The sequence below is a fragment of the Balaenoptera ricei genome, chromosome 13 (assembly GCF_028023285.1).
Source record: "Balaenoptera ricei isolate mBalRic1 chromosome 13, mBalRic1.hap2, whole genome shotgun sequence".
Taxonomy (NCBI): domain Eukaryota; kingdom Metazoa; phylum Chordata; class Mammalia; order Artiodactyla; family Balaenopteridae; genus Balaenoptera; species Balaenoptera ricei.
In genome coordinates, this window is record NC_082651.1 from 11,918,766 (window position 1) to 11,944,077 (window position 25,312).

Consider the following 25,312-nt stretch of genomic DNA (forward strand, 5'->3'; position numbering starts at 1 on the left):
GCTGAACTACTTTTTCCTGCAATCAGAAGTTATTGCACCTTTTTTCAAAATAAAAGTTATTTTGCTCGTGGATTTAACATTAGAAATATTCGTTGCCTGACTAGAATCAAGAATTTTAAAACAGCTTTTTAATTTTTTTTTCCTTTTCCCTGAGGAAATTCTGCTCCTTTGGCCATCGTTAAATTTTGGTTTTTGCTTCTGAGTGAGCGAATCATGAATCCTTGGGAACTTTTGCTTCACACGCTGTGGGCTGACCGATGCCAACAGTCAGTACAAACATTTCCCTGGTGCACGAGTTGAAGCCCAGTTTATAAGAGGCTGGCCTTCGTGGTTTTAAGTATTTGCTTAGGATGAGTTGATATTCCCAGTGTCCTGTGGGAAACCCAAATTCACTTTGCATTTCCTCTGTTCTCTACCCTGGACCAGATCCCCACGATTCATGAGTAGAGTTGTGGTTCAACCAGACGGTGATGAAGCAGACCAGCTCCTGGTAGGGGGCTGCTTGGCCACGTGTGCCCGCAGGCCAGGAGTGAGGGCTGTTCAAGGCCCTGTCTGGTGCTGGAGCCAGGGCCTTGAACCCGGGCCTTCGGCACGGGTGTGTCTGGCTCTCTGCACAGGGCACGATGCTGCTTTTAGTTTGGGCTTTGCGGCCCTTCCTTAGGCGTGAAAATGGTTTTGGAGCTAAAGTTTCTAAAAAATGGAATCAACCATTTCAGTCCAAGAGGGTGTATGTGTTAAAATTAAAACCGGTTGGACACAATGATTCTCGACTATCTGAGTCGCTCTGGGAACTTTTTTTTCCCAAAATAAGTCACGTTCCTGGACCAGAGTATGCGTCCCACTCCAGTTCCTAAAACATTTTGATGTAAGTGATTTATAGATTTAGTGAGTGATTTGAGACTTTTTAAACAGAAGCTTGCTTATGTGGAAGGGACCTGTTTTTCTCCTGCAAATGTGTGTCGGCGGGGTCAGGGCGTGCACGTATGGGATGAACCACACTTGACAACCTTAGTTTGGGTGAGTTTGCTGGGGAAGAGAGACTAAAAGAAGGTTTCTTATTTGTTTTTTCATCCCTTGAGAAATTTCTTAATGCAGAGTAGTCTAGAAGTGAATTCTGGATCTATGCTATGTTAGTATATATTTGAATTCAGACCTCAGTTTTACTTACAGCTGAGCATAAATTCTGCTAAACTGGTCAAAACAACTCACCAACTTAAGGAAATGATTTGGTACGTGGCAGAAGCACATATATTTGTTGATTTAAAGAGAATTCAGTGATATTTAAGGCAGTGGATGAGTGCCCGTGATTCCCTCTTTATCACTGGGCTCATTTGAAGCTTAGAACTGGGTTTTCTCTGTAAGGAAGGCCTGACACAATACACCATGCTTCGTTTTCTCTCTGGTCCTCTTTTTTTTTTTTGTAAATAATCCTTTCTTTTTTTTTAAAAATTATTTATTTTTATTTATTTATTTTATTTATTTATTTATGGCTGTGCTGGGTCCTCTTTCTGTGCGAGGGCTCTCTCCAGTTGCGGCAAGTGGGGGCCCCTCTTCATCGTGGTGTGCGGGCCTCTCACTATCACGGCTTCTATTGTTGCGGAGCACAGGCTCCAGATGCGCAGGCTCAGCAATTGTGGCTCACGGGCCTAGTCGCTCCGCAGCATGTGGGATCCTCCCAGACCAGGGCTCGAACCCGTGTCCCCTGCATTAGCAGGCAGATTCTCAACCACTGCGCCACCAGGGAAGCCCCGGTCCTTTTTTCTGATAGTTTGGTAGGAATTGTTGGAGTGGAAGGTTCCAGCAGGTGACCCAGGCCAGTCTTGGTCCTTCCTCTGATGCCGTGCAGTCCCCGGGGCAAGTCCCTCCACCTGCCTGGGGACCAGTGTCCTCCTGAATTGGGAGGGTGTTGCAGCCAGTCTGCAGCGGTCAGAGCACTGAAGGGTATCCGGTGTGGGCGGGGTGGGAGTTGCTCTGGATTGGAACGACCCTGTTTAGTCGGTATTGCACAGTGGTTTTCTCAGCGCGGGGGTAACCAAACCATCGCACCCAGGATCTGAGCCCATGAGGGTGGTAGAGCTTGGCCAGCAGCTGTGTCTCTGGAGGGGAAAGGGCATCGGGAGGAAGAGGAAGAACCTGAGAACCTGAGCAGATAAAAAGACCTTTGATACCACCAGACCAGACATCTTTCAGTGCAGAATTCTGCGCATCTTACACTTGTATCTGCCCTAAGGCGGTGACTCTAGCTTCCATTCTTTTCCTGTGTTGGGGGGGGGACATGGCACAGCCATGGACAGAACATTTTTGTGGTTAGCAGAGAAGGCCTGGGATCCGCAGCCCCCCAGCCCCCGAAGTGCCGTGTCGCGCGCGGAGGTTAGGTGGCGGCTTGAACGAGGTCGGCACAGGCTGGTCAGTGGATGAAGGGACTTGGGCTCCAGCCGTCTTTCTGATTGACCGCTCACGATACCGGTCAGATTCTCTGCTCGCTTTAGCCTTTTGGTTTTCTTATTTTTTACACAGCGTTCAGTTCTTACACTTCTTTTTATCATTGGGTTTCCTACAAAAGGCTTTGGGGCTGTGTTCACTTGTGTCCCTTTCAGCATAAACGTGCTCTCCAGACGCACAAGCTTTGTGAGTTTTTTAGGGAGAAGTCAGACAGCCCAACTGCAGCAGACATATGTTTTGAGGCGAAATATTTAAGCCATCAAATGTCCAAACACAATGATTCCATCCTTGTGATTATGCAAAATGTGTCTGGAATTGAGGTGTAATGTTTTCTCTCTTGATAACGATGTGGGATAAAAAGAGGCAGCTGCCTCTTGTGAATTTGTTTTAAGTGGGAAGCTTTCATTATGCCTCATCCTTCTGGTGTGTTATCAGTCACCATATATCTGCGTTCACAGATGAGCGCTTCACTTAGTGCGTTGCCAGTATAAATTTTAACTGCATAAATAAAATTATAGGCTTTTACACGTCTTAATTGGAAAGCTGTTTTGGATGTAGCTTTTCAGGATTCGGTTTTTTGCCCCTTGCCTTGGTCTCCGCTATCATCAGGACAAAATAAGAGTGATGCTTAAGACCTTCACGTGAACTAAGGAGAAGAGATTTTTCGTCACCTGTTTCCTGCCGCCAGCGTTAAATTTTATAGAGGAAGCCACACACACTCTGTAATCAAAAATTTTTATATTTGTAGTTTAAATTCTCATTTCCTCCCCTAGATCTGATTTTGGGCCAGGAACAACGAATGGTTACCGAAAGCTAGTAACTTCAAAATTGTTAACACTTTATTTCTAAGGAACGGTCTCAAGTGAATTAACATGTAGAGTTGTATATTTACAACTTCCCTGGCTGTAACCACTTAGCCAATCCCAATCCAGAATTCACTTCTAGACTACTTTGCATTAACCTTAACCACTTAAGTCTTAACCACTGCCAGGGTTACAGTTTAACCCTGGCAGTGGTTAAGATGCTACATTTCCACTGCAGGGGGTGAGAGTTCTATCCCTGGTCGGGGAGCTAAGAGCCCGCATGCCGCATGGTGTGGCCAAAATAAAATAAAAGGTCTCCAAAAAGCATTTCTCTTTTTGTAGTTTTGCTGGAGTGAGTAGTGAAATAAATTGTCTGGATAGGAATTTGCCTCCACTGTCAGTGGAAGGGTCACGAGGTTGGACTTGTTCTTCTGAATAAGATGGCACAGGCACAGTCAAGTCCTCTGTGATATTCTGGAAGGAATCTAAGACTATGGAAGTAGAGACACAGCTGTTCTGGAGACTGGGGGGCTAGCGGCAGTGTGGGGACAGCAAGGAACGGTAGTGTCCTGTGTCCTGCTGCCCCCCACCAGACCCAGTGCAGACCACGGCCACACGCTATCAGAGCATCATGCTTCTGGAGCATCCCGAGGGGGACCAGAGTGGTGATGGAGGGCATTCCCAGGGCTCGTCATACAGGCACATGGAAGGAACTGGTTCCGGACCAGCTTTGGGGCACGAGGTGGCAGTTGCATTGATTAAAAAGAGGGGTAATGATTGAGAGGGATCATAGATTGTCTTTGTAGCCCCAGGGGACAGAATCTAGATTGGGATCTGGGTTAGAAGAGAACATTCCAGTTCCAGGAGGGAGAAGTTTGTAGTGCCTAATGCCTATCAGCGAGGGCTACAGTGCCTTAGGAAAAGGGGTGCACCAGGCCCAGGGCGGGCGACCAGGCATCATGGTGCAGGAGGCTCCTGCCAGGTCCCCCACCTGGCGAAAGATGCTGGCTTCTGCTGTGACCCAGAGTTAGCCAGGTATGTCCTTGGACATAGACATAAAAACTCGGGATCTGGGTTTGCTCCTGGCCTTGGCTTCTAGAAAATATGTGTGTAGAGGACAGCTCAGGGGAGATGGGTAACTAGGTCTTCTGAGGTTGAAGGCATGACACATTCATCTTAATGCCTTTAGAGTCATATTTTATTGTAGGATACAGTTAAGGTCAAAGGGGGAAGATACGAACACTAGTTTCCAGACTCGTGTCCAGCTTCACAGCCTTGGTTTACTGGCAGTTTCCAAATGGTCAGACTGGAAATTGATCAAAGCAGCTTATTTTGATTCTCTTATTCATGGCCACAAAAAAGCAGTGGGCAATACACATGGAAAGAGTAAGTATGAAAACACTGGCTACATCTCATTCGCTTTCTTAGGTTTTTTTTTTTTTTTTTTGTCCTAGCAGCTGTTTATAAAGCAGCATCTTGAATTCATGCAACTGCTCAGGCTTGACCCATGTGTGTACCAGGGAAAAGCAGGTTTAGGAACTTCATGAGTACTGCTGCTGAATACTATCTCTTTATTTTATTTCTGATCCATTTCATTTTCATCCAGTGGTTCAGTGGAATTGATAACAGTATTTATCAAAAAATAAAATGATGGAATTGAGAAATAATAGACCCAGAAGGGGAGGGTTTTATGTGTGTGTGTGTGTGTGTGTGTGTGTGTGTGTGTGTGTGTGTAATGGGTTCTGGCTCGTTTGCTTTCTGAGAACCATCAGAGTTGAAGGTGATTTCTGATAGCATTTACTGCAGTCAGTAAATGATAGTAAATGACTGGTAGTCAGTTATTATCATGGTAGCGGCCCTCCTTCCCCTGTGGCTGGGAATTCTGGAGCTGCTGAGACAGCTCCGTCACTCAGATGGGTTTCCTATGGAAACCTTGGCCAGCTGTCTGATTGCTTCCTTCTTGTAAGCTGTGGATAAATCTCAATTGTTAAAGATATTTCTGAAGATAGCCCCTTAAGTAAGGAGACTGTTGGGTTAAATAAACATCCCAGAATTTTTACTTCTCCAAATGAGTGTTGACCTTCAAAGTGGCCACCTGCAGGAGCAGTGTTTCCTCCGAACATTTTTGGAGCATCTCTTTTGGAATTGGCTTAGCCCTGTTTTCAGAGCCAACAAGGAAGGGGTCCTTTATGTCTTTTGGTTCAATCCAGAGTCTCCTCAGGGATAAAGATGGACAGCCCCAAAATGCCAGGAGGAGGGGCTTGCTTTCTGCTCCACAGTCCCTGGTAAGTGCCGGGCAAAATGAGCACTTATTTGCCTAAGTATTATGTTCTGTGGTGTGTTTAAAATAAAAACAACAATTTCTTCAAAGTCATACATTCCGCGTCTCTTCAGGGACCAAGAAACCCTTTCTCAGCTCTGAGTTGCATATTGATTCAGAGCTCAGTTCATGTTGATTAGTTGAAAATCTAATCTCAATTCTACCCCAGTATTTGTAGCTCACCGAACATCTGAAAACAGTATAGAGTGAAATGTGTCCGTGGATTTTCGTTTGGTTTCTGGTTCTGCACCTGAAGCTCCAGTAGTGATGTGCTGGGAACTCAAACAGATGCTGGCCCTGGGACATGAGAGCATCCTGTCCCCAAGGATGATTGCAGTGGTGTGAGCGCACGTGTAAGACACGGTCCCGCCGCCCGCAGGATGGTTCTCGTCATCCGCACAGCAAGCATCCGCACAGCAGCCCGGCCGGGTGTGGAAAGATGGCAGTGAACGTCAGAATGTGACCTCAGCTCCTTTGAACACCTGCCGATCGGAACAGTGGGGTGGAAGCGGTTGGGCGTTCAGGAAAAATCAGAAGGTTTGGCTTGACTGATGTCGAGCTCATTATGCATCGACAATCTCGTTCTTTTAAAATTTTCCCACTCTCGCTGGCGGTGCTACAGAAAGCCCTTTCCGAAAGCCTCAGCCTGATTTCACTATCAGCCACTTAACCACGATATTAATTTTTTTTCAATCGCTGAGCTTTTAAGATTTGGAATTACCCTCTGGGCTGGAAACTAGTTTTGTAGCTGAACCACAACAGTCTGTTAATGCAATACTGCACACCTTTCAGTAACTCAGAGTTCTTTGGCGTTGAAAAAATGTCCTCCTTTCTACCCACCCGGCACACTGGTATAGAAAAATAGATTAATCATAGACCTCGTGGTTGTTTTGGTTTTGGGGGGTTTTTTTCCTATAGGAAATCAGGTTACCTGAAATGCTAGATTCTGAAATGCTAGATTTCAGAAAATTCTAGCATTGTTTCCAAGAGTTGATGAAAATTCAACTAACATATCGCACTTTTGACAGAATTGCCTGTGTCTGACACAGTTGCTTGCATTCCAAAGTTTTGATTAGTGGCTTTGGTTAGAAAATCTGGGCCCAGCAAGTTCCCCAGCTCAGAATGGTGCTTACAGGATCGGATCCGGCCTTGTGTGGACTTCTGGTTACAGCTTTGGAGTAGTAGCTTTACATTAAGAGCTGTTTATATTTCACTGTGCCTTTTCCTCTTCCCTCCCCTCTCCTGTTTTAGCACCAGGTTTATGGCATGAAATGCTTTCTTAAATGCTGAAACTACATTTTCTGTGGGTGAAAATACACCTCATCACAGTTTCCCCTTTGAAGTTCTTATGTTTATGTGAAATTGCCTTAGTTAAAAATGTGATCCAAGTTAATAAGAGCTTTTGTTTCAAATAAAGACCCATTTTATTGATCAGGTATCAATATTTACGGCTGTTAAGCACATTGCAGAGAGCATAATAAAATGTTTATGTTTGATGTTTATCTGTCTTACAGGCTAGAGATATAAATGTAAATGATCTTTTTGATAAGTGGATTATATTAGCATGGGAGCAGGCAGATTGGGTATCTAGAAAGGATTGTAGGAGTGAGGGTATGTGTTTTTTTTGATTATCCCCTGCCCTTGAACCCCACCAGCTCCAGGTTCACCTTCGGAAGACCGAGCCATGGATCCCTTCCGCATCGTGGTGGTTCGTGCTCTGGGTCACTGGGGGGCAGAATTCAGCAAACTGGTGATAAAGGGAATAAAAACCTTAACTCTGGCTCCGACCAGTGCGGCCATGGGGCTGACAAGCAAATTCTCGGGTCAGCCAGACCCCGTTCTTAGTCCTGCTAGGTTCTCACGTGACATGAGACCACATGTGACAGACACCAACATTAAACTAGTGATGAAGTTAAGGAAAAGCCCCCGGCCCCCCTCACCACCAAAAGGAGATATTTTGTTATTTGTTACTTGAGAAATAATCTTTGAAATTTAGGTGGCAAAAATCCACTGTATTAACTGAGATTAAGGCCACCCTTTTAAAATATAGGAATAGGATGCCTTTGAAAATATTCAAAATAGAATTTTTATCTTATGATCTTACCTTAAAACCAGTACTCTCTGTATTTATGGGCTAGGTTTTATTGCAGGGTGAATGTTGGTCATTAATTTTAGGTTTATTCAAGGAATAAGAACAGTATTTGCTTCTCAAAAAAACTCCAATTCTTAAAGCCAGGTGGTGATAGCTGCTGTGTTAGGGTAGTCCAGACACATCAGTCTCCTTCGCAAACGTTAATTTATATTGTATGTTACTATTCTGTAGAAACTTCAAAAAATATATATACCTAAGCACAGTTGCTAGCTCTCTTACTGATCTGTTTTATCAGTTAGTGTATGCTAAGCCTGGTCTAACCAGTTATCTTTGGCTAATACAACTGTCCCGACTCCTGAATGTTCTCCAAAGACACACGTCTGGGCCCCAGAACTGATCCGTGGTTTCTTCCTCCTGCTCAGGATTTCTCAGGGCCTGGTCTGCGGACCGTCTGCACCGGGAGTTTGTAGGAGTACAGCCTCCAGGGCCTCACTGCCAGACCACGCGGATGTGTTTCTCTCTGTGCATTTATTGAAGCTAGCAGTTAGCTATGGAACTCTTCTTTCTGTAGAAGAAACATCTGCTTATCTTCTTCCCCCACAAACAGCAGGGCATTTATCTCTAAGATGAACAAGTTGGATCTGGCCCCCAATGTTCTACATGTCCTTCTCAGCTGCTGGCCAGGTTGATGCAGTCACTAGGTGCTCATTTTGATGTGCACCGGCTCCCATGGTGGTGCTTCTGGCCGTCAGCCCTCCTGTGAGTCAGACAGAACTTTCTAAACCACATAGGTAAGTGAGGGTGTTAAATAGAATTCAGTAGACTTCACCTGCAGGTTGGGGGAAATCAACCGGGGGAGTTAACTTCGTTTCGTGTTATAAGAATGTAAGGTATGAGTATCCTTGTCCAGAAGAAGTTTATCATTTAGTTGAAGTTTAGCATTTAATCTGCAGGGATGTAAGCTCGTGGGAGCAGGGCTTGGGCGTCTTTGGTTGCTGTACCCAGACCATCTCCTGAGCAGTGTCTGGCTCATGGGCATTCATATTCATTGGGTAAATTAGTGAGTATCTTGACTTACTAAACTCTGGGTAACTTGCCAACAGTTTTTACCAGTCTGTCATCTTTGTAAATTACGCAGTCTAGATTTCACAGATTTTCTTTGGATAATTGGCGTTTTCTGCATTTCTGACTCTAGGATTGAAGGCAGATTTACTCTCTCAAAGAGAGCCAAGTGTAGTGAGAAATGAGTGGGGCTCTGGAGCCCAGGAGAGGTGGGTGACAGGGGTTCTGAGCGACCACGTGGCCTCCTGTGCGCTGGTCTGGTCACTTGTATCTGTGGATACATGCGTCTCCCTGAGATAACTCTGCAGGTGATGACCAGTGATCATTCTAAGAAAAGAGGCTTTCCTTTTCCTCCAGGGCGAGTTAACTTTGTAACAACAGCTGCTAAAGTCAGGGAAAGAGCACTTGATTGGCTGATAGTATATAAAAGATAGTAATGATTTGGTACCTGTGATGGACAAAATCCTAAAAGCACTGCAAACCCAGGAGAAGGGAGTGAACTGTTACAGACCACTTGGCATCACATATACCCTGGAATTCTGTTTTCTGCTGGTTTAGCTACTTAAAATTTAATTTTAATAGGCTTGTACAGAGTAACGATAGAATTTGTGACAGAGGTACAGCCAACGCAGTTTTCTGTGTGGTTGGAGGGGTATTCAGGGGACATGCCTGGCTTATCCCAAAAGTTTCCTGTCATCAGCCTTTATGCTCGTCACCAGGCGTCCTTGGGGAATCTCCCCTCTGGCTCGTTGCCAGCACAGATGATTCTGGAGAGGATGCACGTGTGTTCTTTGTTCAGTGCCCCCACACCTGTGCGCACACACGCACACGCACGCACACACACGAGCGCGCACACACACACACACACACAGGACGCCCTGCCTCTCAGCCTTTGTGGGATCGTCGTTCATTTCTCTTGGGTGAGGGCCGGGGGACAGAGAAGTTGGGGCAAGAGATTGAGAAGACTTGGTAAAAACTCAAAAAAGAGTTCACTTTTAAGTGCTTTTGTAGACCCAGGAACCAACATCACTTTTATTTGCAACGATAAATAAAACTCTTAATACAACATACAAAATTTTTTTTTTTTTACAGAAATACAAAACAGGAAGCTATATGCATGTTATGGCAAAATCTGATTATCCTAGGTGTTCACATTTTTCGCTGTGGTTAAAGCGTAACACGTGTGTTTAATTGCCAGTAGAGTGTGCTCCTTTTAACAGGAAGTTAGCGTAAGCCGCATGTGAATAGCAGTTGAAATCCAATAATCTCATCTCTTTTCCTGTCACCCGTGTTACCCAGCTGTTCTCTGAGTGTGGAGAACACTTTTCCTCGTGGTACTTGGAGAATATCATCTTCCTGATGCTCGGTGGATCTTTGGACAACTCACATTTTTGTGCTCCATTTTTGGCCGTCACGTGGCTTTGAAATGGGCTCATTAACCAACGGCTGAATGTACTGGGTGTGGATGGGAGTGACAGCTTAATGAAAGGGTGAACCTCCCTCTTTATTTCTCCTTTCAAAAAAGCCTTTGCTCTTACACCCAAAACATTTCCTCTCTCCATATGGTGTTTGCAGACTTGAGGCCATCTTTATTGGCTGCATTAATATCGAAACAAAACATGCAATTATGCTTTAATTTGGCCCCTTGGTGGCACTTGTGCAGACTGGCTGTGTATCACTGCACCTCCTTCCATGGAAACAAGCTCATTCATTTCTCAGGTTTTCACTGACTTTGCTTTGAATACAACCATTTCATATTCCTCGATGACGTGTGACATTTTCCTAGGAATTTTACCTTGCCTTAAGATCAAAATATAATAGTTATTTTACGGGCAGCCTAAATTTTTACATTCTCATATGTTTCGAGGCTATTTCTTGGGCGGTATCGATTGTGCCGTTTTTGTATTAGTTTGCCTTCTCGAAATGAAAGTATGTAATTCACTGGCCAGGAGATTTTTAAGTTTGGCAATTCTGAATCTCCAGTTGTTGTTGAAAAGGAAATTACTCTGTATTCCTTATTCATGAACTAGAGTTACGTAGCAGAGCCTGCCACCATAATCTCGAATGCATGATTGTAGCTCTTGAAGTTAGGGAGCGTCCCAAAACATGAAAGCGTGTGTGAGATGGGCTTGCTTCTAGAAACTGACCTTTGGGACTTTCTAAATGATCTATGGAAAACAATGTGATTTTTGTTCTGTTTGTTCTGATGCAGCTTCCATGAGGCAGTCTCAGGCTGTACCTGCAGATATGCGTCCGGAGATATGGATTGCGCAAGAGTTGCGGCGTATTGGAGACGAATTTAATGCATATTACCCAAGGAGGGTAATGATGTTTTCTTTACCCCCTTTCTCCCTCACACCCTACCTCTCCCTGCCATTTAAAAAGAAAAGAAAAGAAAAGACTAGTAATAATCCTGTGCTTATTCTGGAAATGAGCGGTATTACCTATGTGTGACCTACCATTCTTCCTCCTTTCCCATTTTCCATTTGTTTTATGACTGAATGTTAAGTGGTGGCCATTAGACAAAATCCAAGGCCGACCAAGGGGTGATAGGAGCACAAACCTTAAACCCTCCATGCTTGAAAAAAAAAAGGGATTATGTATATGCTTTGAAATTTTCCCATATAAATATTAACATAGTGTTCAAGCCAGAGAGGGAGTTTCAGCTCTCCCTGGAGGCAGTTTGGGTCAAAAGTAAAGAAATTTTTAAATTTCCATCTTCACTCAGCCGAAGGGAACGATGCCAGCTCTAAAGTAAAAGTCTGCCCCTGTGATTTGCCAGGCAGTGAGTCAGAGCAGGGGGGCCTCTTGTGTCATTCCAGCCCCCACTGCTGTCCTTAGTGTTCATTTATTGAAATGTTATTAGGAGGCCAATAATTCATAGCCTGTAATTTGGGGTATAAAAATTTTACACCTCAAATTGAGTGCCACTGGGATTTTTGAGGTGTGCTGTTGGGTAAAAAAAAAAAAAAAAAAAAAAATTCAGCTTTAGATCTTACTCTGCAGGCACAGAGTGTATTTTGTTTTGCCCAGTGGCAATATATGTTACCATTTGGACACCTTATTCCCATGGAAGACATTTTAAAATGGGTAGGGTTTAACTCAGGGAGTTAGGCTCTTATGAGCATGTGTGACTACTTCCTATAGGGGTACACCAGCAAATGTGTGAGAGAATGTGATTTTGGCTTGCTTACCTTTTTTCTGGCAACCATGTATGAAGGTATTTCTGTTGATTTATCCAGAAGGAAGCACTTAACAATTATTTTCTACAAAATAAGATTTAATATCATTCTTTCTTACTGTGTTACTTTTCATCTGACTCCTTTTCTTCCAAACATTATTGTTTCACATGAATACTTTTTAAAGATATTTTTTTCTTTCTTTTTCCTTCTGGAGGGAGTTTATGCTTAGGACCCCCCAATATTTCTGTCCTGCTTTAAATGTTAGTCTCTTTTGTAGCTAGCTGTTGCTTAGTAAACAGATGTTACCTGTAAATTGCCTTCAATCAGTTTTGTTTTCCTGTTATATACAATGCCTTTTAAGGTTTTTTAAACATACATGGAGATGTTTTCCCATTACAAGAGAGTCTTTTCATTTCTTCAGTATAGAATCTCCATAAGGGAGTTAGGGACTTTCAGAAAACTCAACACTGGATCCTCTTCATACCTTCTATAGGGTGTGTATGTGTGTGTTTGATGGGAAATGTGCTATCGTGTGATTCTGTCATTAAACGGGAAATGTCACATGGACGAACGGGCTCCGGAATTTCTTGTGATACTGGGTCTAGCTGACAGAGTACCTGGCAGCCTACGCCTGACGGGGACCCGCTCACAGAACATGAACTCCCTCTCAGCCTAGATCAGAAATGGCAATCACTTTGGCAAGGTGGGTTGTTTTGTAATTTGCCACAGAAGTTACCGTTCCCCTAGTTCTTCTGCCTCGGTTTCGCTGGTGGGGTTTCGGGGTTCCTGTACGCGTGGACTCAGCTCTCCCGCTTGACTGGGAGACAGTGGTCAGAAACAGGGCCCTAGGATATTCGGGACGTCGGTCCCTTCAAGAGGGTAGGCTGAATACATCCAGTCCTGATTCTGGAACGTGTCACGAATCCAGCAGGAAGAGGTCACTTCTGACGGCTACGGCGGCTTCTCAGGGTGAGCCTGGGCCGTGAACTGACCGGCACGCTGGGCCTGCCACCTCCCCATCCCGTCTCAAAGCGGGTGGTAGAGGTCCTTAGGGCTCCAGGTCTGGCTTGGCTGGGGCTCCCCAGGAGGAGTGAGGCTGCCGGGCTCTGGTGCCTTCAGAGTCCGGGGAGCTCTGGACACCGAGATGAAGTCAGCACAGCTCCATCCTCAGGGGGTTGGATCAGAACCTTTGGCCAGAGAGCCAGATGTGTTTAAGAAGGTTTTGCAAAAGTTTCTCTTCAAACTTACATGAAGTATCAATGACTCCATGATTGGCGTGAAGTATCAGTGACTCTGCAGAGCTTTCCCCCGAGCCTGCCTGGATGGGTCTGGCTGATGCATCTCTGTGGTGGCCCCGAATGGTCGGTGGTGAGACATGGGCTAGGGTGGCGGGGGGGTTGGAGCACAGCCATGCCCACTCGTAGGCTGCCGAGGTGGGGGACAGTTCAGATCACGTGCAGAGGAGACACAGGCCATCGGGTGGTCTTTATCACCAAGCCTCCCGTGCAGGTGGGAGAAGAGCCTCTCACGGTTCACACCCCGCCTCCCCACCGTGCTCCCAGTGTTATTACACGGTTTAATGTTGAAGGTGCTCATCTGTTTTTTCAAATGAGCTGTAACCTGTTCTCAGTGCTTTGGGTAAGATAAATAGAATGGGTCTCATTGCAGTATTTCGCAATATTTTGTAATCGTGAACCTTATTTGGCATCTCTTAAAAAAGAACCAATGCAAAAATGCAGTCGCTAATCATTGAAAGGACTCTAGCTTTCTAAGAAGGCTGGAATATCGGGGGAGGAGTAGGGACAGACTCTAGCTTATAACCTCATTTTTCGAAAATGAAACAAACATATTCTCCAGGTCTTATAAACAGCCAGTGCAAAACAGCAGACTCTGAAACTCGGGATAGTGACACAGTGACCCCAGGGCCGCAGACGCCTGTGTTAAGAGTTGTCGGATTCAAAACAGTCCATTGTCTGCAGTCACACTGATGGGCCATTGTTGAATATTGGGGGTGGAAATCTGGGGAGGAAATGGGAGGGATTCTGCTTCCAAGTTACGCGCTTGTCTGTCCGGGGAGGTGTCCCTTCTTGGCAAGCAGAGTCCGTCGCCGCGCTGCTTTATGGTGGATCGGAGCCTTTTAAATATTCGGTGTCTCTACTTGCTTAATACTGTTACAGTACGTTTTGTAAAGTGTTGGTCTTTTGTTGCCATGAGCCTTGCGAAGCCTGACAGGATATTTTCCCGTTTTTTCAGTTAGAGCAATAGAGGAAGTTGTCGTGTAGTTGTCATGTGCTCAGTGCACTTGAGGGCAGTGGGGAAGCATATGAGACGGAGCTGTGGAGTCTGAATCCTTGAAGCAGGAGGTGAGAGAGGCACAGGTGAGCGCAAAGCCCCGGTGCATGTTCCCTTCTCCTTTTGTGACTCGGTGGGTGTCATCGCCCCAAACGAACCCTGCCAGGGCAGGGCAACCCGCCCCTCTACCTGATGGGAGTTTTACTGCTCCAAGTCTGCTGTATTTTTGTCACTTTCTGTTTTGAAATAATTGCAGACTTCTACGCCAGAGTTGCAAGAATGGTACAAAGACCCCTCTTGTATCTGCCACCCGAGTCCCCTGCTGTTAACATTCTGCCATGTTTGCTTTAACGTCCTCCCTCCTTGTACCTACCTGTCTGCAAACTAGTTTCTGAACTATTCGAGAACAAGCTGCAGGCACGATACTCCTTTACTCTTAAATTCATCAGCATGTCCTTCCTAAGAATAAGGGTATTCTTTTGTGCAACCGCAGAGTGATTGGGAAACTAACAATGTGGCAGTACTGTTGTGTCATCTGTGGGTCTTACGTAGACTTCACCAGTTGTCCCAACAGTGTGACATTGTGTCCTCCTCCGTGCATCGTATCGGGAGGCACAGGGTGTCGGTTTGTCCCGTTCCTGGGACTCTGGTCAGAGGTGGTGTCCTCCACTACAGAGTCAGTACTTTTCCATTTGTCATAGAAGGAAAGTGTGTATAAATGAGGAAGAACTTCCCTTTCTCCCCTGTGTTTATTTCGTTTGTCAACTTTAGTTCATGGGTCTGTGTTTAGTTCAACAGGTTATTATGCGTCCCTCTCGATACTTAATGCTCAGATTGTCACAGATTTGGCCAGTGGCAGCCCTGTGGTGCATCTCCACCATGTCATTAGGCATTAAAGTGCTGCAGCAGCCTAGGCACACGTAGAGCGTGTAGTGGGACAGAACCCAAGGGTCCAGAGAAGCGGTGGAGCTCTGGGATTCATTGCTGGGTGGCCTGCAAGCATACGGTGTCCTGGCCCCATAGCTCCCCGTGTCCAGCTCTGTGAGATTCCGGGGAGGGAGGGCGAGGGCTCTCGGGGAACCCCGGGCAGCCAGGGACGTCAGCGGGGAAACTGCATCTCTCTCTGGGGCTTTCTGAAGAGGGCAAGCAGCTGGCTGGGAGCCGCGGTGCAGCGGCATCTGTGTGTGTTGCAGCAGCTGGCACCTTGATGCCTCCTCTTCCCCGTGGGTGGGGGCCTCCACCCAGGCAGCCAGCTTTCCTGTTGTTCTTGATAGCCTCTGCTGGCTTCTTTCGCAATTCAGAAATTGCGTGAGTGCAAGTCCAGGTCCCATCTGCTGGAGGGAGCGTCAGCAAGTGTGGGCTCCGGTCCCCTGCAGGCGTGGGATGCCGTGTGCTCATCGCCGGTTCTTGGGGATGGTGTCCAATTGGATGCGATTCTTGGCCCTGGCTGGGGTTGCAATCTCAGGCCGTGGAGAGGGTGCTAGACCCTTGAGAACGTGAAGACACGTGCTCTTGGGGTGATCAGCCCCATTCTCTAACCAGCGTGCCCTGGCTGTACCGAGGCTGTGATCACTCACCTTCTTGCCTTGCCATCAGCTTGTCCAGCCTAAGTCACTCTGTGCTCAAATAGGCTGCTCTTGGTTAGCTGTGGCATGGGGATGTCCCGGTGGGGGACTGCAGTGGACAGCAGCCCGCGATGCTAGGACAGGCTCTCTGGAAGGGCCAAGAAGTAGATGAAAACCCTTTCATTGTTTGATCACAAGAGACAGTGTATCTTTTGTTCACACTGCCTGCCTCCTACTTCTGTCCTGGGCGTGTGCAGGCATGAATTGACCGAACGACATAGAGGGAAGCGTAGCCCTGAACCAGACACAGTAGAGAAGAAAAGGTGGCTTTCGGGCTGGTTCTGAGGGAAACAACAGTTTAATTGGTGTCAACACATGAGCATTTTCACGTAAGTTGACCCTCGAACATCAGAGGGGCTCTGGGCGCCGACCCTCCTTGGAGTCAAAAATCCACGCGCTGCCATCCCTGCCTCAAGACAAAGGAATTGATAAATGACTCACCCAAGGGCAGGAAGCTGAAACCGTTTGGACAGAATCAGGACTCAAACCCTAGTCCTTTTGATTCCACATACTGTGATCTCTAATTGAACACAAACGTTTCCCCCCACTTTGCTAATTCAAAGATCTGTAAAATGAAACAGGTACCATATTGAAAAAAATCCGTGTGTAAGTGAACCTGCACAGTTCAAACCCGTATTGTTCAAGGGTCAACTGTACTATATGTGAACTTGAAATCTGTATGTGTTGTCTTTCCTAACAAGTGAAATTCCCTGTGCTGTTTGATCCTCGTTTTCGGAAGGGATATTCTTCTATAGATGGTCTTCTGTAGCTAGTGGACGGGGAGAGGTCAAAATTGTAGCTTGTTTGGTAATAGCATAAACCATACGTCCAGAGATGCATGTTCTCAGACGGCCCTCTTTCGAGGCCTTCATTAATCACATGTTGGAGTTTAACAAAATAAGATGCTTTCTATTACTGTCTGAGAAAAGAATAATGAAAAATCTGCATATCAAACATTAAAACTGGGCCCATCCTATCTCATGAGATGATGCCCCACATTTGTCTCACACAGGTTGATAGAATGACAGTTTTCGTAGCACAACCAGCTGTGAGCAGGATAAACTGATGCCTGCCATTTATTTGGGTTAGTTTTCAGGTTTAATGAGTGTCTTCCTTGGAGTTGGATAAGGCAGTTGTGGTCTTAAGAGCCTTGCACACCTGTCTGACACATGCCATATCCATACCACACGAACAATGACAAGACGAAGAGAATGAGCCCATCACGGAGACGCCAGAGCCTGTGAGAGAGAAGAGCCTCCCTCCTGTGACATCAGCTCTGCTATGTTTCCCTGAGACCTTCCCCGAGAGCATGGGGTTCAGATTATCTCCATGGAGACCGTGGCTGTGGAGGGCTGAACGAGGGCTTTCCATGACTTGTGGAGGATAAAGGGTGATCTTGTAGGAAGATGCAGCTCACAGACAATTGCAGGGACCTTGGGGTCAGACTCCGTCTGTCCACCTTCAGGAGCCCCAGGTGATCTCGTAGGAAGATGCAGCTCATAGACAATTGCAGGGACCTTGGGGTCAGACCCCGTCTGTCCACCTTCAGGAGCCCCATTTTCTGTCAGTCTCTTAGGGATGTAGTGACGATTAAACCAAAACATTTAGAGATACCTCTAGAAAATGCTGTCCATCATCCCTTGCTACCATCCTTCTGTTTTGTCTCACTTTGAACTGTCGTTGAGACTTTTCTCCATCGGTCTTTAAGCTTTGGATAGAGAGATACTAGTAACTTTGTTCACCTGTGTGTCTGCTAAGTACCCAACCTGTTAAAGGAAATGTCGGGGGGGACCCCCGGGGGCGGGGGGTGGGGACCCCGGACGTGCTGCGTCTGTCTGGGTTACACAGATGTGAGCCGAGGTTGAGGCGCTGGTGTGTGTGTGAATGGCTGGGTGGGCACCGAGCTGGATGTGGCTTGTGTGCTCGCTCACACCGCCCGCGAGGGCGCCGTCGGGCTGTGGCAGGTGGGCACACCTGCATGGCTGTCTGGCCCTTGGGGCACCGGAGGCCATCAACACGTAACCATTTGGAGATGCAGGTGCCGGGAGGGGGACTTCAGAGAGGTCGAGCTGGGTTTTTTTTAATCTCTTGAGGAGGAAATGGAGATGCACTTTGAGGCTCGGCCCTCCTGCAGACATACAGAAATAATCAGCCTATCACGTCATCCTCCGCTAGACTTCTTCCAGCTGAGCCAAAGCAGAGGGGTTTGAGCTGCGGTTAAAGTGCTTACATCTCATTAGCATTTGTCGGAGGCTGGGGCATTATAGAACAGCGTGTTCTTGCTCTGCGTCTAATATTTCGTCTAACGGTGCCTCGTGCGGGAGTTGTAAGAGCCATCTCTCCGTCTTCTCCGTGGCTGACACAGTGACACACCTCGAAGGTCACGGGCCGGGGTTCTTCATTTCAGCCAGCTCGGGCCGTGGGGCCTGGGGGCCGACAAGTTATCTAGGGATCTACTGCGGGGAGGGGGAGGTATTGTACTAAGAAAATGCAGTGCATGTCAGGTTAATGGGAGAAGTGATTACTTGTCCTACCAAAAGCGGTACCTGTAATAGATTCTTTGAAATGATGCACTGAAAATTGGAAAGCGGGATTTGTGCAGATGCAGTCTTTCTGCGACGTGAGAGGATCGCATCATCACCCTAGCGGGAGAGCTCACTTCTGGTGCTTGGGGTGGAGGGGGGCACCACATCCGGTGAAGGAGCTCCGCTGGCACCCTTTCCACAGCTGTGTTGACATCAAAGCATGTTAGGCACTAGCTATGCAAATGCCCATGTTGCCTTGGTGATAAATAGAAAGTGAATTTGGTCTTTGGGCAGCATTGCAGCAGCATGTCTGACACCTGAGGACAGCAGTGGATATGGAACCTGCACTGGAATCTGAGCTGAGATGTCCTTTGACGGTGGTTCTTGGTCTTAAAGTGGAGAGAGACCAGGTCTTCTTAGCAAGTCTCCACATTGAGTCGTCACACATGGGCCCTGTTCCTCTCTGACCTCTGTGTCACGCGCTTGTCACTTAAAATAACGTTTAGATTGATGGGTTATGAATGGGGGTAGAGGTGGTCTTCCATCCATCACCGGGGCCGCTCTGTCCCTTGCCTCACTCTGTCACCTGTGATGATGGCAGCTCTCAGCACTGTTCTGGAAGATGCTGTGACCGCCCCTGGGGGAGCAGATGCCATCCAGACAGACAGACACTCCATCCTCACTGGCCCAAACTGGAGCAGAGGTTCTCTCTTTGTCAGAGCCCTTCCTGGGCTCAGAGTCCAGAATTGAGTCTCCTATAACGTGTTCCCACTTAAAAATGTATCTACCTTAAAAAAAAAAAAAAAGAAGTTTAGGATGTCTTAGGCATTCAGTGTTGAAATTCTATAAGAAACAAGTTTTTGAACAAGTTTTTAAAAATTGCTTGTAGTCTCAGAGTTCTGCGGATATACCTTGCTTTTTGGTTTGTCTCCTAGAGTTTGGTATTGAGCTCTTTTTGATAAGACGGTGAAAAATAATGTCCTTGTTACCTTGACTGCCAGGAAGCTCTTCCCTAAACTGTGGTTCTGTTGCAGCAAATCTCAGCCCTAGTTCCCAGGGTAAGTCTCTCTTTCTTAATATTTGTGATCATCCTCAACCTTCATTTTTACGGCACTGTGCGCATCTGTGTGGTTTTGACGGTAAGCCCCCTTGAGTAATGCTGAGTGTACCTGTGGGTTGTACGTACTGAGTCACTTGGCCCAGCGAGGTTTGACCCTGCCTTTGGAGCCCAGATCGGTGAGTGGGTGTTCTGCGCTGAGCTGGAGTTGAGCTGAACCGTCGGGGTTACTTGGTGGTTCCTGACCCGCAAGCTCCGTCTGTGAAAGGGCAGGAGAACCACGCTGGCTCGGGGGTCGTGAAGACTGAAAAGGCGTGTGCCAGGTTGTTCCATTTATCGGTGACAGCGGGCGATCCTTCTCATCCCCAAGCTCAGGCTCACAAAGTCCGAAGGCCTGCTGTGTCTTGTGTACTTTCTGGAGGCTGGGCTCCTCTCCATCTGCAGGAGAGTGAAGCGGGATCAGAGCGGCCCACTGCGGGTATGTTGCGGTCAACCTGGCCAGTTCCCCGGGGCAGCCTGGGCTCCAGGCCTCTTTTGCATGCGGCACACCTGCTTCCCTGGTTTGGCTGTGATTGTTTTGGCATTAAAATGTAATTAAATTCCCTGATACTTGATTGGTGGCCTCGAGTGCAACCTGAGGCGGTCCCGGTGCTACAGCCATGGTGGTCGCCGGCGCTGTGTCCGGTCCCTGAGCCTGCTCTCCTGTCCCACCCCACGTGGAGGCCCAGCTCCTCGATATACAGGCTGCTCCCCGGTCACGACAAGTCAGCCTGGACCCTGCTCCCCACTCCAGGGCAGACCCTCGGTACAGCCTACCCCCATGTGCCACCCAGGTGAGCCCGTGGCCTCTGGTGTGGACGTGCAGGGAACGTCCCTGCTGAATGCTCTTGACACTGTCTCCAAGGTCATATTTCACATCTTCAAAGAAAACCTAAGTCTGTCCGGGGAAACTCAGAGCTCCTGAATCCATCGCTTACCTTTATGGGACGATTCTTGGATGGAACAGTCCCGGAATTTGACACTGCTTTTCATTCTGGCTTATTGTGAAAAATCAAATACTATATTTTACCATAAAAGACGATTTTTACCAAGCCGTCTGCTCCTTCTTGCGTGCAGGGCCCTGCCTCTCCTCCTGTAATTCCCTCTCCTTTCCTCCCAGTAACTCTTCTTTCTCTGACTCCGCATGGGGCTTGGCTCTGTGCCTTCCTGCCCCGGCTCTCCTGGCCCCGCTGCCCGCCTCTCTGGCCGATGCTTTTTTCTCTGTCATTGTCTTTACCTCTGTATTACCCTTGTCACAAGATCGTGTTCATTCGCATGGCTCTGTCCCTCAGCAGGGTGTAAGCTCCGTAAAGAAGATGCTGTCATGTTGCTCTTCGGACAAGAAGGACCCTCCGCATCTTGACTGCGTTTTGGTGTAGGCTTCAGGTTTCACTGGCATGTGTGGATGTGTTTCCGTCTGCGAGGTGGGAGCTTGCACTTGCCTGCCTCTGGCTCCTGAGACAGGGGAGCTTTCTCTCGGGCTGTTCTCATTGATGGTGGCCCCGTGGGCGCGCTGTACGGTGGGCTGCGCCGTGCTCTCCTGCATGTGGTGCTGGTGACTCAGGAGTGCCCACGAGACTTAACTGGGTGCAGACAGGCTACAAAGTCGAGCGTTGCCCGTGATGCCGGAGCCCCTGAGCCAGAGAGGAGCATGGGCTGTCAGGATGGCCATAAAAGTCAGTCACCCCAAATAATCCGCTTCTTGATCTAGACCGTGGAGATGAAAATCCCAGTTGGATGGGATCCTGCACTTTGTATATGTGTGTGTGTAAGACATAAATTGTCTGTACCTAGGAGCATATTTAGTTTTTTAGTTCTTTCCCCAAATGAATCATTGTAATGTATCTTTCTAAAGTGTTTTTATGATTTAGACTAAAACAGCATTACGCAACTATGAGCTAAGAAGTTTTGTTTTTCACTTGAAAGGTGAAGGACCAGGAACGATGGTTAAGCATGAGCCGGTGTATTAGTTTGCTAGGGCGGCCGGAGCACAGGACCACGGACAGGGGGCCTGAGACAGCAGAAATGTATTTCTTCACAGTCCTGGAGGCCAGAAGCCTAAGATCTCACGCTGGCTGGGCCGACCACGCCTGCCCCACGTTAGCGTCGTCAGGCCCAGACCGTGTGCTCGGTGACTCCCGTAAGGAAGCTGATCAGTACGGCTGCAGGTGTCAGAGGGCAGCGCGTCTGCCCTGGCGCCAGTTGCCCGTCCTCCAGCTGTTTGTGAGGTGTGGGCCATCCACGCTGTGCCAGCAGCAGCTTTGGCGAACTCTGCCAGCTGTCGAGGGCTTTCTGGGCTGGCAGGGCTCTTGGAATCAGTGGTAATGGCTTCCTCCACGGAATGTCGTCCAAAAGCAATCATTCGCTGGTTTAACGGCGTGTGCCGTGTTGTCACGCCTGCTGTCGAGGGGCCAGGTGTCCCTGTATCCTCGCTAACCCAGATGTTGCAGCATCTTCTCATTTGTCAGGGATTGGGTGTTCCTTTTAACAGACCTTTCCTGCCTTCCCCTGCCACCCTGGCATGTCTTTGCATACCCCCCCCCCCATATTATTTTCATGTGACACGAAAGCAACAGTCTAAAAAACTCGGGAAGACTTCTCTCATCCTACACCTGCTGTCCTCAAGGGTGCGTGGAAGGTCTCTCCTCTCAGACACTGCCAGTTCTGGAATAGAAAATTGGCTAAGTGTCACCAGTTGGGGTCTGTCCCTACTGTGTGACCCAGTCCCCTCGTGGCGTCATTTTGACTCCATTCTCCGGTCCTACTGAGGCCAGCGGTGACAACTGTTTGGCTTGAGATTTCCCACCTTGAGGTGATGATTTAGCTCAGCCCTGCATACACTTTCTTCATTTTAGTAAGTCGTGGTTTTATTTTGAATAAGCCTCTTTCAACCTGTTAATATTAGTCTCAACTAAAATTAACCTTCCCCTAAATTATTCTCACCCAGAAGAAGCAAAGTAATTTTGAAAGTTAAATCAAAACAAAGCAATCTTGTGTGTCAAGCAGATAAAAATCGCAGACTGTGGTTACGGAGCGCCTCTACAGGAATCGCTTACATAAAGCTGATTTCCTCCAGTCTGGTTCCTGGTTCTGGAAGGAGCAAGGGAAGTGCTCCGGCCTTATCACAATTCCATCCCGTACAACGAGCCCCAGAGGGCTGTGTAAACAGTCGCGGAGAGGGAGCTCTGCTTGCAGCTGGCGTCTGTGAACAGCGATTGTGTCTGGGAAGGGGGCGCCTGTCCTCAGCCTGCCCTGTGGCCGGTGGTCCCGCGGATGTGTGTTGGAAAGCACCCCCGAGCCCTCCGGAGTGAGAAGGGGGTTGGTGGAGCGCTCCAGACAGAGCGGGGAGCTGGCCTGGGGTGTGGATTTCAGACCTGAACAGGGAAACTGGTCACAGCTCCTGACACGGAGGCAGATGTGCTCTGTTACCAGCTTTGGCTGCTCTGAGTTTACACCCTGCACTTACCCGCGAAACGGATTAGAGCTCGGAAGGTGGAAGACCCAAGGACCTCTGAGACCTTGGAATACCCTGGCCGTTTCCTTTGGAACAGTTTCTCAGCTTGTCATGATCCTATGGTGGGCCCCAGCAAACAGGGCTTTTCTATTTTTCATTGCTCTTTGCCTGCCACTCCGGGGTACTGGAGGGGCCAGTGGTTGACGCCGCCTGTGTCGGTGACCGTGGCCGCAGCACTGGACCAACAGCGCTTACCCAGCGGAGCTGCCCACCGACAGCCAGAGACACGGTGGCACATCAGTGTTCCACTTTATTTAGCTTCTTAGGGCAAATTACCCCGAATCACTGATTTCTCAAGTAAATGACAGCCACCTGAAACTCACCCTTGAGGGAGTCTGAAACATATTTGAATGTTGGTAACTTGGGCAGTAAGATGGTTACCTCGCATCCACCAAGTTCTTTCTTTCTTCTCTTCCATCTGCTTTACCTGCGCCTCTCTTCACGGGACCCCCCGACTCCAGGGCTTGGGAGTGGCTTTTCTCCAGCACCTGCGCAGAGCTGGTGGGGATACTCGTTTTCCAATGGCTGCTACGTTTCCTGATCAAGGCAGCTCCAGCCAGCGATGGCGTCACCTGTGGAAAGAATATGTGGTTTTTAGAAGGGGAAACAGTGCATCTATTTGACAGACCTGGGGCAGTTACTGTCTGCTAAGATTTCCACTACAGATGCAAGAAGAAAGTGTCCTCACACTTTCTGTCTGTCTGATTGTGGCAGCCCAGATTGAATGGGGGAATACAGGGAAAAATTGCAACTCACAAATAACCTTGTGAACGGTAAAAGCCTCCTTTATTCCGAAGAAGAATTTACAAGAGTTTACAATTAAAAAAAAAAAAGGGGGGGGGGGGAAACAGATTCAGGGATTCTCTTTGAGTTTTCCAAACATCCTTTTGGTCGCTTTAAAGAAAACCATCATTCGGTGTGCCTGATGTTTATGCAGTGACATCTCAGGGAAGAAGTGGCCCTTTAAGAGGCACCTTCATAGCTGTTCAGATGGGATTGTTTGTTCCCTTAAATATGGGTTCCCCCGCCAGCCCCCGAAATAAGTCGGGGCTGGAAAGTAAGGAGCTTTCCTTTTGTTGTTTCAGGTCTTTCTGAATAATCACCAAGCAGCCGAAGGTCACCTGCAAATGGTTATCTTAGGACTGTTACGCCGCATCATCCGTCTGGTATGGAGGATGCAGTGACAGCGGGTTCCTCACGGAGCCGGGATGTGCAGACATTTTGCTCGTTCAGACCGACAAGCCCAGCGCCTCGGTGTCTCGGTGCCCTTGCTGTGCAGCCCGAGGTCCCTCGCCGGAGGGGGCGGGCGGGGAGCCTGCCGGCGTGGCCCCGGAGAACACCGAGCTGCACGTGGACCTGACCTTGTCTTTCATCATCACCACGCGGCCGAATTTCTAACAGAAGCTTGTTGTGAATGTAAATGAGGGAGGATTGTCTTTTTAAACAATGTACAAATCATGGTTCTTTGGAGCAGGATTTTATGCAAGAATGGTGTTTACATGCCGTGTGTTTTTTTTTTTTTTGTTCCCACCTTCTTTGATAAGAACAGGTTTTTCAAAAAGGAAACGGAAACTTTTTAACCAACTCGTGAGTGATTTTTGTACTAAAATTTTAAGAACCTTTTGCCTACTCTCAGAGGATTGTGTAAACTCTGCAGTGGAAACTGAGCCAGCTGAATTATAAAGCTGCCTTAGTTTATTTTTAGAGGTCACCATACAGCATTTTTAAACAGGAGAGGTATGATGCGGCCCCTCCCTTCCCTGCCATTGCCTCTTGGACCTTTTTTTTTTTTTTTAAGTCATTATTATTAATACCAAAAAAGTTCTTATGAAATGGAACTGGTAAAAGGGGCAGAGGGGTCTCTTGTCAGCCTGTATTGACATGCCACTCCCATTTTGTAAATATCTACTTACCTCCTTAAATTCAGTTGCGTCTGTGGCAAAATTTCAGACTCTTCTTGTGTTTCTCCTTACGTCCTTTGGTGACCCCCCTCCAGCCTGTCGGGACCCTGATGCACACATTTGGTCCAGTGTATTTTCATGGTAAAAAGCATAATTGGGTCGGAACATGAGTTAGTATCTGCCTGTATCAGACACAGGTCTGTTGGTCTATTGGTAGCTTACTCACTGGGAGGTGCTCGATGTTGGTTTTCGTTTGGTTTTGATGGGCTTGTCGTTTAGAAGTGTTCTGAAGAGGTAATGGCGGTCATAACACAAGGGATGCGCTGTTGGCTTTTCTGGATGCAGGCCTTCCCATATCGCAGGATGGACTCTTAGCCTAAGGCCCCCAGGTGGTTAACATGCCCACGTGCAGCCGAGTTCCCGTCGAGGTATCCAAGCTCGAGCCCTTGTGGGAACTG

At 47.6% G+C, this 25,312-nt stretch overlaps 1 protein-coding gene and 1 non-coding gene across 8 annotated transcripts in view; both read left to right on the plus strand.

The window, feature by feature from the left end:
* BCL2L11 (BCL2 like 11) overlaps positions 1-24,456 on the plus strand; it is a 42,221-nt gene extending 17,765 nt beyond the window's left edge. For 3 of the 7 annotated variants that reach the window (XM_059942592.1, XM_059942585.1, XM_059942589.1), the window contains one exon: positions 10,932-11,698. In XM_059942592.1, the coding sequence (XP_059798575.1) occupies positions 10,932-11,173 (242 nt within the window). In that variant the 3' untranslated portion in view covers positions 11,174-11,698. Of the gene's footprint in view, positions 1-10,931; positions 11,699-14,154; positions 14,260-24,038 lie in introns of those variants that run through there. The other 4 variants (XM_059942587.1, XM_059942590.1, XM_059942588.1 and 1 more) reach the window with 3 other exon arrangements.
* Positions 23,563-23,693, plus strand: LOC132347183 (small nucleolar RNA SNORA31). The gene has a single exon (XR_009497136.1). It is a non-coding gene; the product is annotated as a small nucleolar RNA SNORA31 (small nucleolar RNA).
* Positions 24,457-25,312: the final 856 nt, after the last annotated feature.